Source organism: Aegilops tauschii, chromosome 4 (genome assembly GCF_002575655.3).
Source record: "Aegilops tauschii subsp. strangulata cultivar AL8/78 chromosome 4, Aet v6.0, whole genome shotgun sequence".
NCBI classification, from domain to species: Eukaryota; Viridiplantae; Streptophyta; class Magnoliopsida; order Poales; family Poaceae; genus Aegilops; species Aegilops tauschii.
This window is the reverse complement of record NC_053038.3, coordinates 513,866,655-513,878,607: the sequence shown is the minus strand read 5'-3', so window position 1 is coordinate 513,878,607 and position 11,953 is coordinate 513,866,655. Positions and strand designations below refer to the sequence as shown.

The window sequence follows — 11,953 nt, the reverse complement described above, 5'->3', positions numbered from 1 at the left end:
GCGACATGGACAAGTGATCTACTTGATCATAAACTGTTCAAGAAGGAAGAGGCTGCTATTATAGTCACGGTGATGTGGGCGGTGTGGCACTCAAGGAACAGATATACACATGGAGAACATGAGTATCAACTGCTGCAATCCATGATCATCATTGAAGAGATAGTGCGAGCTCTGGAGATCCCAGCTACAGAAAAGATCCGGGCCGCTGCCCTCCCAAGATGGCAGCGACCGGAAGAGGGTTGGGTTAAAATCAACACGGATGGAGCTAGACACTCGGCACGGGTGCGAGGAGGAACGGGTTTTGTTGCCCGTGATCACCGTGGGCATTATCTGAGAGCGGGAGGCTCAAAGTACGACGGGATGATTGATCCGTTGACTCTTGAACTGCTTGCCTGCAGAGACGCGCTTTTCCATGGCACATGATATGGGTCTACACCGAGTTGAAGTCAAAAAAGATTACCAGGAAGTAATACGGCTGTGGGAGACTACGCAGAAATCTTCATGTTATCATCTTTTCGGAGAGATGAAGTGTTGAGTACTTTTTTCCAGGGATTCAGGCTACGGTTCATCAGCCGGCGATGTAATACGGTGGCTCACCGGGTAGCTAGACAATCGTTAGACCTTTCTGTATCTTTACTTACGTATGAGACAATTCCTGGGTGGCTGGCTGATTCATTACAGTCAGACATGCTAGCGCCAAATGAATAAAGAGCCAACTGGCGTTTTAGCTTTAAAAAAAATTAAGCCGAGACCCACCGACCACACACAGACCAAACGACAAAGGGAGGTGTTGCTATGCAATGCATGACCGGTCGATGAGCCTGCGCCCTTATCCACTCCGCCATTACGACTGGCCATCCTGGCTTGGTTCTGTTACATTATATGTGGACTGCACTAGCTTTTTCCATCAGTTCGGACTTTTGGTTGCGTTGGCTAGTGCATGAAGCTTAACATGGTATCGGAGCTAAGGTCTTGAGTTCAAGTCCTGATTCGCGCAATTTATCTAAAAATTGCTGTTGCCCCCCTTTGTGTCCACGTATAGGCCTCTTGAGTCATACGTGAGTTTCGCGCTCCGTCGCTCTCTTCCGGTTACACGTGTTGACTTGTCTTCCCCGTCACACGTGAGAGGGGGTGTTACATTATATGTGAACTGCACTAGCCCTTTCCATCAGTTCGGACTTTTGGTTGCGTTGGCTAGTGCATGAAGCTTAACAGGTTCACCGGCAGGATGCAGGTCTGCTAGCGACCTCTGCCGTCAACTGAAATGAAATTCGACAGCAATAATGCCACGCCAGGAAACGGCGGCGAGGCCAACGATCCTTGCTGTCGCGGCTAGCTGGGCGGCGCCGGTCGGCCGAGATGGCAGTCGCCGGCCACGCGCGCACGGACGTCGGCTAGTTTTTCCGTCCTTCGGACCCGGGGTCGGTCGCTCCTTGATTCGCACGGTCAATGCGATCAATTAGCCCCGTCGTCCCCTTGCCTTTCCGCAGTGTACTTCCCCGGGCGTAGTGTAGATTATTTTTAGGATCGCCCCGGTCCTGTCCCGGCGCGGGCGAGGTCCCCGAGCTCTGTATAAATGCAGTCCGGCTGGCGCCATAACTTCCTCAGCTCCTCCACATCACCTAGCTCTCCTCTCTCGCAAGCTAGCGAGCTAGCTCCGCGGCCGCGCCGAGCGTCGATCAAGAAGATAGACGTGCGGCGCGGACGCGGTGGCCGGCCGGTCGGGGTAGCCGAGAGTGGAGGCCGAAGATGCTGCAGGCGGCCAGGTACCTGCTGGGCTCCCCGGGCGCCAGCGGGTTCGGCTCCAAGTCCACCGCCGAGGAGGTCACGGCGGCGTGCCCCGACCTCGGCTCGCTCACGGCCATCATCACAGGCGCCACGTCGGGGATCGGGGCGGAGACGGCGCGGGTGTTGGCCAAGCGCGGGGCGAGGGTGGTCATCCCGGCGCGGAGCGTCAAGGCGGCCGAGGACATGCGCGCGCGAATCCTGGCAGAGTGCCCCGGCGCCGACGTCCTCGTGCTGCACCTCGACCTCAGCTCGCTCGCATCCGTCCGTGCCTTCGCCCGCCGCTTCCTCTCCCTCGGCCTGCCCCTCCACCTCCTCATCAACAACGCCGGCAAGTTCTCGCACGGCCAGCTCGCGCTGTCCGAGGACGGCGTGGAGATGACCTTCGCCACCAACTACCTCGGCCATTTCCTCCTGACGAAGCTGCTGCTGGGGAGGATGGTAGAGACGGCGGCGGCCACGGGGGTGCAGGGCCGCATCGTGAACGTGTCCTCCAGCGTGCACGGCTGGTTCTCCGGCGACTGGGCCGACTACCTCCAGCTCGTCACACGCCGCAAGATGTAAGCATCGCATCTTTCCCATCTCTCCTCTCGTTAACTAATCGATGTTTCACCTAACGCGCCACTAGTTAATTAACCTTGGCATTTGCATGTGCACGTACGTGCGTACAGACCCTACGACGCGACGCAGGCGTACGCGGTGTCCAAGCTTGCCAATGTGCTGCACACCAAGGAGCTCGCCGCCCGCCTCCAGGAGATGGGCGCGGACGTGACGGTGAACTGCGTGCACCCCGGCATCGTCAGGACGCGCCTCAACCGCGACCGCGAAGGCCTCGTCACAGATCTCGTCTTCGTGCTGCTCTCCAAGCTGCTCAAGACCATCCCACAGGTGATTAATCTACGGTGCCGCCCACCTCATCTCCCCCTAATTAAACCCGGCCCTAGCTAGCTCCATGTGTGGGGCGGGCCCCGAGCCATGCATACGTCTCTGTTCGCGCCGCGCCGGAGGGCCTGCTTTTTGGCAGTTAATGCCCCGCCGCTTCTTACTGACGTACCCTTTGGCGTGCAGGCTGCGGCGACCACGTGCTACGCGGCGGTGCACCCAAGGATGGCCGGCGTGTCCGGCCGCTACTTGGCCGACTGCAACGAGGCGCTCACGTCGTCGGCCGCCGCAAGCCGCAGCGAGGCCGCGCGGCTCTGGCAGTCGTCGGAGGACATGATCTGTGCCTCAAGCAGTCAACCGGACAGGAACATCATCTGAGTATCCGACTACTCTACTTTGTGTCCATCAACCGTGTAAACATATTCCCCTCTTGGTTGGTCTGACTTCATGCCAGGATGTAGCATGCATATATACATATTTTAGTAGTAGCAGTAGCCAATTAGTGATCGTGTTTCTGTAAGAAAGAGCTGGAACTGCGAGATCCATGTGTATTATACCATATACTAGTAGACTAGAGGTTGATTGACTTGGTCGGTGGCATGTACGCATGTACTCCTGTATTTTGTCAGTGAGATTCCGATGTGCATATATGTCCTGTAGCAGCCCGCGCCGTTGGTGTCAGAGAAGTGAGACATGCCACAGTGCCGCACGCACGCACGCTCTGGGAGGCGATGGTGCTGTGCGTGCATGCATGCATGGGCGAACAGGGCGCCCGAATTGTCTCGTTCGATTGGACTCGTCGACCGGGCGTTCCATATGCGCCCGATGCTTTGGACACGGGAGGGGCTACGCTCGTACGCATCGACGGCCGCATGATTGCGCTCGTGGGCTTTCTCCCTTGGCTCGGCTGCTTCCTGTCTTCGGATGATTGTTGAGGGAAATTTATGGTCCTCTTTGATTCGCAGGATCGTGAAAACACATTTAGAGAAAAACGCAGAATTGCGATTGCATGTCCATTTGGTTTTTATATAATTTGTGTTAGTTTAATTGCATTACAGGAAAACAAAAGAATTTTTGCAAGAGGTTTCGGGTACATGTTAGATTTTGTATGAAATGTGGTACAAATGAATTCTTAGAAAAAATTCAGACGGGATTCAAGCCGACGAATCAAATGACCAACATAAAAAAATTTACCAAGGATTATAATCCTCCAAAATTCCTGTGAAAACCCGTTGAATCGAAGGAAGCCTAAGAATTTCATGGCAGCTGCGAGAGGGGTATATATTGGCCATTATAAGAGCTTAAACAATTGGACACGAAAAATCATCGGTGTGAAAAGAGCTCGAAGGAGAAATTTCAGCCTTTATGCCTAAAAGTTAGATGGTGGACAATTTGGATTGTGGTTTGACTCCTCTTTTTCTTACACAAACATTACGTCTCCAATGGCCCAATATTTACACAATGACGGCAGTTATGGAGGAGAGGTGGGTGGGGGTGGGGCATCAGAGTCACGGTGCCGTTTCTAAAGAGGGGAGAGTTATGGAGGGGGTGCTATTGACAACCCTCGAAGGAGGGCTAAAAGGGAGAAATTAACCATTATTTACCATGGATTGTCGCTCCCAGGAGTGAGGGCCTGTTCCGAATCTATGCAGCTCCTAACTTTAAATATTTTGAGAGAGAAGCCAGCCCGAACGCTTTTGATCCAGGAAGCTAAATTCACGAAGTGATCTTGGGCCGTAGTGCAATTTGGTGAAGCGAGGGAAACCCAGCTCCACCTTTTCCCGAATATGGAGTTCCTTTTATTTACCAACGGAATGCTATCGCAAAACAAAACGGTTGGGACGCTCTTCCTCACTCCAACAGGTAGATAGCAGGAACAACTCGCACATCTCTCTCTCTCTCTCTCTCTCTCTCTCTCTCTCCCTCCCTCCCTCCCTCCCTCCCTCCCTCCTTAGGAAATTTGACGATTCAAGGGCAACTCGCCTATGAAACATAAAATACAAGACGTAAGAGCATCTACAGCCGGGCGTCTCAAACCCGCCTCATACGTCTGGGCAGGCCGCCTGGTCGCTATCTGGTCACGATTTATCGACCAAGACGGCCCCCCTCAAACGGGCTTCAAACGCCCGGGCTGACCGGCACCCCTCATATCCAGCCCAAATATGGGGCGGATATGAGTGCGCCCGGACGCGTCCGGGCACGCCCGCCACGTCGGACTAGCGACGGGGTACCACGCGAAAACGCCCGGAAACCCGGCGGCCTGATGCTCGTCTCCTCCCTCGGACTGTGCATAGCCCGACTATTTAAGTCGACTGGCGGCACCGAAACCCTACTATCCACATTTTCTTCCGTCTGTCTGTCGCCGCCACCACTTTCCACTCCCCCCCCCCCATCCGTCTAGTAGCCATGCCCCCCCTCCCGCCGCCGCCGGGTGATGAGCAAGCCGTTTCTAACGCCGGAGCACCGGCTCGAGCTCCTTGAGCAGATTCGGGCAAGGCACAAAGCCCGGATCGCCACGGGGCTACCTCCGGATGGAATGGATCCGGAGCCCGAGGAGGAGGAGGAGGAGGTTGAGGAAGAGGAGCATGAGGATGAGCCGGAGGAGGAGGATGTGGGGGCGCTGGCGACACAGATCTACAGGCGGAGCAGCAGGCCATCCTCGATTCCTTCCGCTCGGAGTCGGCTGCGGAGGTCAGTGGCCGCAGAGGAGGCGGAGATGCTCGCCTACATGGATGAGGTCGAGCAGGAGGAGGATGAACCGGAGCCCTCCTACCCGCCCGTCCAGCCGGGGCCCGGCACCTCGTCATGGACATCTCCAACGACGAAGATTAGTTTGAATAGTACGTAGTATGTAGCACGTACGATTTCTTTTGCATGCTTTGTATGAATCTAAGGGTTGAAATACGAAAGACCCGGATGCAGAGTGGCTAATTTGAGGCGTGACCGGGCACTGTCCCCGGGCGTTTGAGGGCCCGGATTTGCAAAGTGCGGGCTCTAATAACACTCGTCTCCTCCTCAACTGGGAACGATACTCTATTAGGATATTTACAAGTGCTACAATTCAACCTTGTGCACTGACAGGATACTAGTAATCATTGCACTGCGAGCCTAGACACATCCATTTCTTGCAGTATAACGTGCAAACAGTTGCAAAAGAATATTGGACATGCTCAATCATGCGATGGCTCCTCGTGGTCGTGGCACCTTCATTGCAGAGGACGTCATAGGTGGCCGTCAAATTCCGGTAGGCAGCTTTTACGTACCAGTACCACCGTGGCCACTCGGTGTGCCATGCATGCATTTCAAAGTCTCGTGGTAATAAACCACTCGTCTCTGCCCCTGTGCAATGTGCACGATTTTTCATCCAGGATGAAGTGGGCTGGTCAGGTCAACGATGAGGCTGGGCCTGGAACCGCCACATTCGTGACTGATCCGTCCGTTTGAGTGGCTGTCATCAGATAGCCTTTGATTTCCTCGGAAAAAAAGCAGACGCCATTGCGTTCCACGGGCAGTCTTTTTTGATGGCCACTGCCGATGGCTCCTACTGGCCACTGGGCCTCTCTTGGTCAAGGGCCAGAAATCTGTGTGCCGTGCACACCTAGACATCCACAGTCAACTCTCTCTCTCTCTCTCTCTCTCTCTCTCTCTCTCTCTCTCTCTCTCTCTCTCTCTCTCTCTCTCTCTCTCTCTCTCTCTCTCTCTCTCTCTCTCCCTCCCTCGAGTGACAGGAATCACAGCACCACTCACAGATCCTGTAATTGCTTTCATGCATTTTGGAACGAGGGACTCGATTTCAGGTTTGTGTACACTCTTTCTTCTTTCTTTTTCTTTTTGCCAATGCAGGTTTGTCTACACTCAACTCTCTTCATTATTTTTCCTGTTTGTGAGTGGACAGCATCACTCAATTGGTTTCATGCATTTTGATAAAAGGGACTGCATAGCAGGTCTATCTTCAGTTAAACACAATATATACTTTTGTTTGAATTGAATGTTGAACACAAAGGTATAACTTGTACTAATTTTAGTAAAGCTTTTCAGTTATGAGTTTAGTCCTGGCTTAATATGAGTATAAATTTTTACATATTAAGCTGGGAGAAATAATCAACATCATGCCATTTTATAAGAGCTGGCACCCGAAATAAGGACTTGATCTTATCTTTTATATATGTGCTCTTACATTGTATAGCTAACATTTCGAAAACTAACGGTTAGAATATGCCTTATGCATACGCGATTTCCTTAATAAATTATGTAATTATTTTTTAGCTATTTTTCGGACAGTGTTTTTATTCAATAAATAAAAAATAGAGGACTTACAAGAAATAAATTACAAAAAAATGTATGTTGAGGCATATAGCATTATTTCAAAACGGAATGTGCAACCCGCAGCCGGATTAATCCCCAAATGTACTGGAGACCGACTGTTGGTGGCCAACATATAATTACATAATTCTATGTCGATAACATTGGTCACTCATTTGAAGTAGAGATTTCGGCAATATTTAAATACGAAATCTAACACCCATTTCCAACTTGTTATGCCCTTTTAGCTTGATGTGTGAATAATGAATATTTTTTCCTGTAGCTCGTGTTTGAAAAAGGGGGACAACCCTGACGTCGCGAGGATTTAGTGGCAATACTCATGATTTGGGGATCTTGTGAAGGCAAAGTGTACAGGGATGATCCAAGTACGGGATTTCACATAGTAAAAGCTTTACCCAGATTCAGTCCCTTGTGGCCCTGTCTTAGGAGTAACACCTACTCTTGTTGGATGTTCTCTCTCGTATTTACCATGTGGCTACAATGTATGATCTCATCGACCTTGCTGGACCTATTGAGCTTGTCTAGAATTTACCTTGACTTCGCCTTATATAGGTGTGACATGGCAGAGGATACAGTGGGCGCATGTCCACATGCTAATAACGACGCTCTGGTTGTTAGCAATGTCTTGATTGTTTCACGATATAACTAGATTTGATTGTGTTGTTGGTAACATTAGTCTTCAATGCCCCATGCGCATTTTAGTCGAAAGAACATTGTAGTGCACATCGGTTGGATGGGCTTCGCGATACAACCTCGGTCGAGTGGTTCTCCTAATGGTGACTCGGGCTTTTTGGGCCTACTGGGCCATATCCTTGTCCTGGGCCTACCTTGGGGGGATCCCGCCGCCACCCGGTCTCTGCAACAATTGATGCACATAACCGTATTATGTAGCTTGTCCTAAAATAGATGATTTTCAGTGGTTAGCTGTTTAAGTTGGGAGAAGGAATCGAGATCCTGTCATGTTATAAGAGCTGACACCCAGAATAAGACTTGATCTTATCTTGTATAGGTGATTTTAGATTAGATAGATAGCCAATACTTTTGAACCTAGCTGTTAGAATATGTCTTATGCCATATGCATTTTTTGTAAATTATGTGACGATACAAATGAAAGAGGTTTTTACCAGAAATACATTACAATTTTTTGGTATGGATTAATTTTAAACCAAATGTGGAACCCGCACCCGGTTTTTCTAAATAAATTCCCAAAATGTCTTGGAGGTCAATGATGGAAATTTTCCGGTAACAACGGTTGCTGTGTGTAATAATAATTTAATACTCCATCCGTCTCATAATATAAGAGCGTTTTTTACACCAGTATAGTGTCAAAAATGCTTTTATATTATGGGACAGAGGGAGTAATTGAAATTTAGTTACGAACCTTCTTCTAATCATGCGACACAATCATCTGAACGAATGATGGCATCCCAGAAAAAGGATGCCAACGTGACACCAAGCCCTCTCTGATGGAAGTGGAGCAACGCCTACTAGTTCCTGTCCCAGTGTCCCACGGAGAACCGCGTTTCCCGTTTACGGTAGCACGTTATCATCCATCGCATCATCATCATCATCAGAAAGGAAAAGGAAATGAAGAACCAGTGTCTCCTCGCCGTTCCTTCACCGGCAGTCATCCACGGATAGACAGACAGGGAGCAGAGCACCCATGCATCCCACAGAGGCCTCGCTAGTTCCGGGAAACGTCCAACGCAAGGGAAAACGGCCAAGGCCATCCCTTCCTTCTGCAGCATCTCCACGGCGACGTACAACGGCCGGCCGGCCGGCGACGGGCGCAATCATTCCACGAGTCCATCCGTCCCAAGCATCGGGCGCATATGGAATGGCCGGTCGACGAGTCCAATTGAACGAGACAATTGAGCGCTTCTGTTATGTTGGCCCATGCACGTACTTACGCACGCACGTACCATCACCACCTTGTACTTCTGCACGCGACTGAGATAGATACGATAGGTAGAAGATGTTGCTGAGCGTGCGTGCATGAAACACTGTGGCATGTCTCACTTCTCTGACAGAGCATATGTGCATAGTGGAACGAATCTCACTGACAGAATACAGGAGTCCGGCCACCAGGATAATACGATTTTTTTTAGAAAAGGGGATGACCCCCGGACTCTGCATCTGGGAGATGCATGTAGCCATTTTATTGATTATTCTCAAGGACCTTACAAAGTATAACAACAATATGCCTGAATCCGCCATCTTGGCAACACCTGCCGCTACTCCTATCCAAATGATGAAGGGGTGCAAGCTGGGCCACATACCCAGACCTCTCACCTAAGCCTAACATCTAAAGCCGGAGGCCTCGACTGAGCCATCTGCCGGGTTCGGGGCTCAAACCGGTCCGACGCACTCACATGTGTCGTCGTCGCCGCCATCTTCCGCTGGTCCATCCTCAGAGCAAATTGATGTGACAACCTTGGCAGGTCCTCCGCCATCGACGCCACCACGACGCCAAACGACGACCTCCACCTACGCGAGCCTTGGCAGGTCCTTCGCCATTGACGCCACCACGAGCCAGACGACGACCTCCACCTACGCAAGTCCATCTCCAAGCAACAGACATAAATCCATGCTAGGATAGGGCCGCACTACCGCCGTCGCCCACCACCCACGAGCGCCACCCAACCACAAGGTTCCCAAAGCGGCGCCTTCAAGAAGGGAACGCCGCCACCGCCCAACAAAGTTAGGGCTTTCGCCCGGGGGACCTAGGGGAAGGGGAAGTGTGGAGATCAATCCATACCAACGCCTCCAAGGAGGGGAACGACGCCCTCAGGCGTCGCCATCGGCGCGGCCGGTCATGGCCGGGCAGGGATTTCGCCCGAACTAGATCCCCGCGACCAACAGCGCCACCTGTGCAGAACCGGCGACCAAGAGGAAGCGCGGCCCGACCAGGCTGGCCTGCACGCCGAATAGGGCAGGACGGGGGAGGCGCCAGATCGCGCGCACCGACCGCCGCAGAAGCCGCCGCCGGCCGCCAACGACCACCAGATCCCGCCGCCCGTGCGGCCGGGACGCCAGATCCACCACCCGCACGGCTGCTAGCCGGCCGTGCCTTGCCAATGAAGCCGCCGCTCCAGATCCGGGGTCCCCAACGCGGAGGCAGGGCAACCGAGACCCCGCCGCCACCATCCTTGGCGCCCCGGGCTTGCCCGCAGTTGCCTCAGGCGGCGGCGAGGAAGGGAAGAGGAGGGGCGGCTAGGAGGAGGAGAGGCGGCTAGGGTTGGGAGGGGCGGCTAGGAGGAGGAGCCTTCTGTCACCAGGATAATACGAATGGAATATAGTATACGTGTATCTGCTTGCATGTCACCGACCAACAAGTCAATAACCCTAGTCTAGTGTATATACAAATAAGATATGAGTTGTGCTGTATATAATACACATGGATCCCACAGTCCCAGCTCTTTCTTACAGATGCTCATCACTCTGTGACACAATCACTAATTGGCTACTACTTACTTACTACTAAAATATGTATATGTGCATGTTGCGTTCCTGGCATGAAGCAGAACAAACCAAGAGAGGAATATGTTTGCACGGTTGATGGACACGAAGTAGAGTAGTCGGATACTCAGATGTTCTTGTCCGGTTGACTGCTTGAGGCACAGATCATGTCCTCCGAAGCCTGCCATAGCCGCGCGGCCTCGCTGCGGCTTGCGGCGGCCGGCGATGGAAGAGCCTCGTTGCAGTCGGCCAAGTAGCGTCCGGACACGCCGGCCAGCCTTGGGTGCACCGCCGCGTAGCACGTGGTCGCCGCTGCCTGCACGGGACACAACGTCAGCAAGAAGAGAGAGAGAGAGAGAGCTAGCGGCGCCTTCCCCTCCGGCGCGGCGCAGAACAAACAGAGCTCAGCGAGAGAGACATGGAGCAGTTGATTAATCGTGACCTGACCTGTGGGATGGTCTTGAGCAGCTTGGACAACAGCACGAAGGCGAGATCTGTGACGAGGCCCTCTCGGTCGCGGTTGAGGCGGGTCCTGACGATGCCCGGGTGCACGCAGTTCACCGTCACGTCCGCGCCCATCTCCTGGAGGCGGGCGGCGAGCTCCTTGGTATGCAGCACATTGGCGAGCTTGGACACCGCGTAGGCCTGCGTAGCATCGTAGGGTCTGTACGCACGTACGTGCACATGCACATGCCAATGTTAATTACTAGCAGCGGCGGCTAAACAATGGCCAAACGATGAGCGTTAGGTGAAGCAGGGATGAAAGATGCGATGCTTACATCTTGCGGCGGGTGACGAGCTGAAGGTAGTCGGCCCAATCGCCGGAGAACCAACCGTGCACGCTGGACGACACGTTCACGATGCGGCCCTGCATTCCCGTGGCCGCCGCCGTCTCTACCATCCTCCCCAGCAGGAGCTTCGTGAGGAGGAAATGGCCGAGGTAGTTGGTGGCGAAGGTCATCTCGACGCCGTCCTCCGACAGCGCGAGCTGGCCGTGCGAGAACTTGCCGGCGTTGTTGATGAGGAGGTGGAGGGGCAGGCCGAGGGAGATGAAGCGGCGAGCGAAGTCCCGGACGGAGGCGAGCGAGCTGAGGTCGAGGTGCAGAACGAGGACGTCGGCGCCGGGGCACTCGCCAAGGATGCGCGCGCGCATGTCCTCGGCCGCCTTGACGCTCCGCGCCGGGATGACCACCCTCGCCCCGCGCTTGGCCAGCACCCTCGCCGTCTCCGCACCTATCCCCGACGTGGCGCCGGTGATGATGGCGGTGAGCGAGCCGAGGTCCGGGCAGGCGGCCGTGACCTCCTCGGCGGTGGACTTGGAGCCGAACCCGCTGGCGCCCGGGGAGCCCAGCAGGTACCTGGCCGCCTGCAGCATCGTCGGCCTCCACTCTCCGCTACACCAACTGGCCGGCCACCGCGTCCGCGGCGCACGTCTATCTTCTTATCGACGCTGGGCACACCCGCGGAGCTAGCTCGCTAGCTTGCCGAAGAGGAGAGCTAGGCG

At 53.6% G+C, this 11,953-nt stretch overlaps 2 protein-coding genes across 2 annotated transcripts; one reads left to right on the top strand and one right to left on the bottom strand.

Moving 5' to 3' along the window:
• The first annotated feature begins 810 nt into the window (after nucleotides 1-810).
• On the top strand, nucleotides 811-3,253 carry LOC109772786 (short-chain dehydrogenase TIC 32 B, chloroplastic). Its single transcript, XM_020331481.4, has 4 exons — nucleotides 811-867; nucleotides 1,216-2,345; nucleotides 2,457-2,673; nucleotides 2,854-3,253. The coding sequence occupies exons 2-4, from the start codon at nucleotides 1,750-1,752 to the stop codon at nucleotides 3,043-3,045; spliced, it is 1,005 nt and encodes a 334-aa protein (XP_020187070.1). The 5' UTR covers nucleotides 811-867; nucleotides 1,216-1,749; the 3' UTR covers nucleotides 3,046-3,253.
• A 7,103-nt stretch (nucleotides 3,254-10,356) lies between these two features.
• LOC109772785 (short-chain dehydrogenase TIC 32 B, chloroplastic-like) lies at nucleotides 10,357-11,953 on the bottom strand. Its single transcript, XM_020331480.3, has 3 exons — nucleotides 11,229-11,953; nucleotides 10,897-11,113; nucleotides 10,357-10,765 (listed from the first exon to the last, which is right to left on the bottom strand). Exons 1-3 carry the CDS (start codon nucleotides 11,822-11,824, stop codon nucleotides 10,577-10,579), a joined length of 1,002 nt encoding a protein of 333 aa, XP_020187069.1. The 5' UTR covers nucleotides 11,825-11,953; the 3' UTR covers nucleotides 10,357-10,576.